The sequence below is a fragment of the Centruroides sculpturatus genome, unplaced genomic scaffold (genome assembly GCF_000671375.1).
Source record: "Centruroides sculpturatus isolate CEXI.00-Female unplaced genomic scaffold, Cexi_2.0 scaffold232, whole genome shotgun sequence".
Lineage (NCBI taxonomy): Eukaryota > Metazoa > Arthropoda > Arachnida > Scorpiones > Buthidae > Centruroides > Centruroides sculpturatus.
The window spans coordinates 791,629-794,232 of NW_019384487.1; the positions used below are offsets into that span (position 1 = coordinate 791,629).

General features: G+C 31.8%; 1 protein-coding gene across 1 annotated transcript in view; it reads right to left on the reverse strand.

The window, feature by feature from the left end:
• The window catches only part of LOC111621647, an 18,401-nt gene extending 16,522 nt beyond the window's left edge, over positions 1 to 1,879 (reverse strand). The window contains exon 1 of the mRNA XM_023363856.1: positions 1,776 to 1,879. Coding sequence (XP_023219624.1) covers positions 1,776 to 1,861 — 86 coding nt within the window. The 5' untranslated portion in view covers positions 1,862 to 1,879. The remainder of the gene's footprint in view (positions 1 to 1,775) is intronic.
• Between the last annotated feature and the right edge of the window lie 725 nt (positions 1,880 to 2,604).

The following is a 2,604-nucleotide window of genomic DNA, read 5'->3' on the forward strand; positions in this document are numbered from 1 at the left end:
TTAAGACGGGAAAGCTGGAAATATTTTCTCGACCCGAAAACAACTTACGAAAGTCTAATTTTATAAAGAATTAACAATTACATGTTATATTCAGTAACATATGATAGAATCTTTAGGTCCTTTTTTTTATCAAAACTTATTTCGTATGTTCTAAATAAACGGACATCGAAGCACCGTAATTAAGTAAAAATTAAATTTTGTCCTCGTGTGTGTCTGACATTCACGCAAAGCATAATTACAAGATTACATTACAAACTGAAGAAAACAGAAAAAGCCTTTAACTAATAAGTTATTAGTTAAAGAGACACCTAGCGTGTCTAATTGCATTGCTTATGGCTATTCCATGCCGGGTGGCTTCATGTGGTTCCTCGTCGCTTACAAAGGAAAGGAATGTATAAAGTAAAACTGTCGTACTTATACAGTATATTCATTCTGAACATGATTTCTTCCGCTTTGTAGACCGATAAATAATAAACCGGTCGAATAATTGAATTTCTCTGTATTGTTACTTGGTACAGTACTTTCATGTGAAACTTGTAATCATTGAACAAATGACGTTTATAAAGTGCTGCTTTAACACGTATTAGATCTAGTGTTTTAAACAAAACATTTTATTTTTTTGTGTATAAAATGTCTATTAAATATGCCTCTTTAAAACAGAGTTAAAAGAAAACGCTTAACAATCTTAATGTAAATAATTACCCACAAAATATATTATTAAAAATATTGGCATCAAATTAATCTTAATAAAATCTTTGTACAAAATGTAATTAATTAATTCATTAATTCAACTGATTTACACCATTGTTTCTCACTTTCTAACGAATCGTCGCCCCCTTCAATTAAACCGTTACGAAGTATCGCACCTTCACAACAAAATTCCGATGCCAACAGACAAGGCTCACACCAAATTCGTACTGAATTGAGTAGACTAGTGTCTAGTATAATGTTATTTGTTTAATTATTGGACGATATAACAAATAAAATATCTAATTATTCTTATTGTAGTGTTTTATCTCCTAGAAAATTGTTTTCGCTCTCCCAAAATATAAATTGTTACTAATCGCCACCTCAACACGGAAAAACGCTTACATGGAGAAACACTACCGTTGGTAAACACTGCCTTAAAGATATAAATACCACTTTTACTTTTTAGAACTCAACGTCCCACCTACGAGTTGATGGAACTGAAGGATCCACGATTTACATGTCGAGAAACACTGAACTACCCGAATTAAATTTTATAGAAAAAAATGAGTATTAATCATTTGTATATTAAAAAGTGAACAAAGCTTATTAACTCAAACTTTAAAAACTGAAAGTAATTTTAACAAGAAAAGAGAAATTTTAAGCTACTTAAACCCTTCGAACCGTAAAAGTGCAAGAGTCTATTTCTTGAGTTCGAACATTGTAAACAGACACATGGAAATAAGCTTTTGTGAAGTTTTACTTAGTCATCCAGTATAACAATTGAAACTTTGGGTACTAAATACTTTTAGTTTAAATATTCTAGAAAATTTATATATAAAAATTCAGTAAGAATATGTTCATTTGACACGAATATATGTGATGAAATAAGTACAAATAGCACACAAAAAATTAACTTATGTGATTTATCACGTTATTTTTTAAGCTCGCGATAGCAGCACAGCATCGCTTTCTTTCTTAATTTTTTATAAAAGAGACACATACGATAGTCAATAGCAAAACACGTAAAATCATTTTGTGCCACACATATAGAAACACTATAAACAGAAAACAATACAACTACTTACCGACTCTGCACCTCTGGACCCGCCATTTCTTCGGCTCGTTTTCGCACTGAACTCTCGAGTATGACGAAGAATAACGGAGGCAACATGCGCTTAGAAGCAGAAAGAAATCATCACGGTAATTGGCTGCAGATGTCACATGACTTTGATGTCACCTCCTCTCCGTAGGAGCACTTAATTTTTTAATCGCATTATCTTGTATATTCTGTATATCCGACATTAAAACTGGCTTTATACGTGTATTTATTGTGATCTCATACATATAAGTATCTAAGAAATTAGCATATAACTACGTGGACCATTACGTGCTTACGAATAACAGCATGACGTTGAAGTCACTTCACAATCAATTAAAACCTTTATAATTTACATTGTGGATAATGTGACCAGTGGTGTTGTCTTGGCACGTTAATTACATATTCATATTGCTGTTGTTGTTTCGAGTCCCGTTCGAGTAAATTTTGTTTCTTTTTACCCTGTAATTTTTTATTTTGTAATATTATCAGGTAGAAAAACTGAAAGTCGTAGGAAATGAATAAACAGCAAAGTTGCTTTCAAATTTCAAACTTTTACAATATTTATATTTATTAATAATCGCTTTGCTATGAGGTGTCATGTGAGAATTCAAACTGTATTTTTAAGCGAACTGTTGTAAATAATAATTGCAGTTACAGTCGACCCCCCATAACATGATAGATACGTTCCGTTCTTTATGAAATTGATGTTTTAGGAAATCTTTACAATCACAGCACGGCACGTGTGCAGTTTAAGGACTACGGCTGTTTTAAAGGTTTTCTTCCATTAAATTAATCGATTCTAGACTAATTCGACT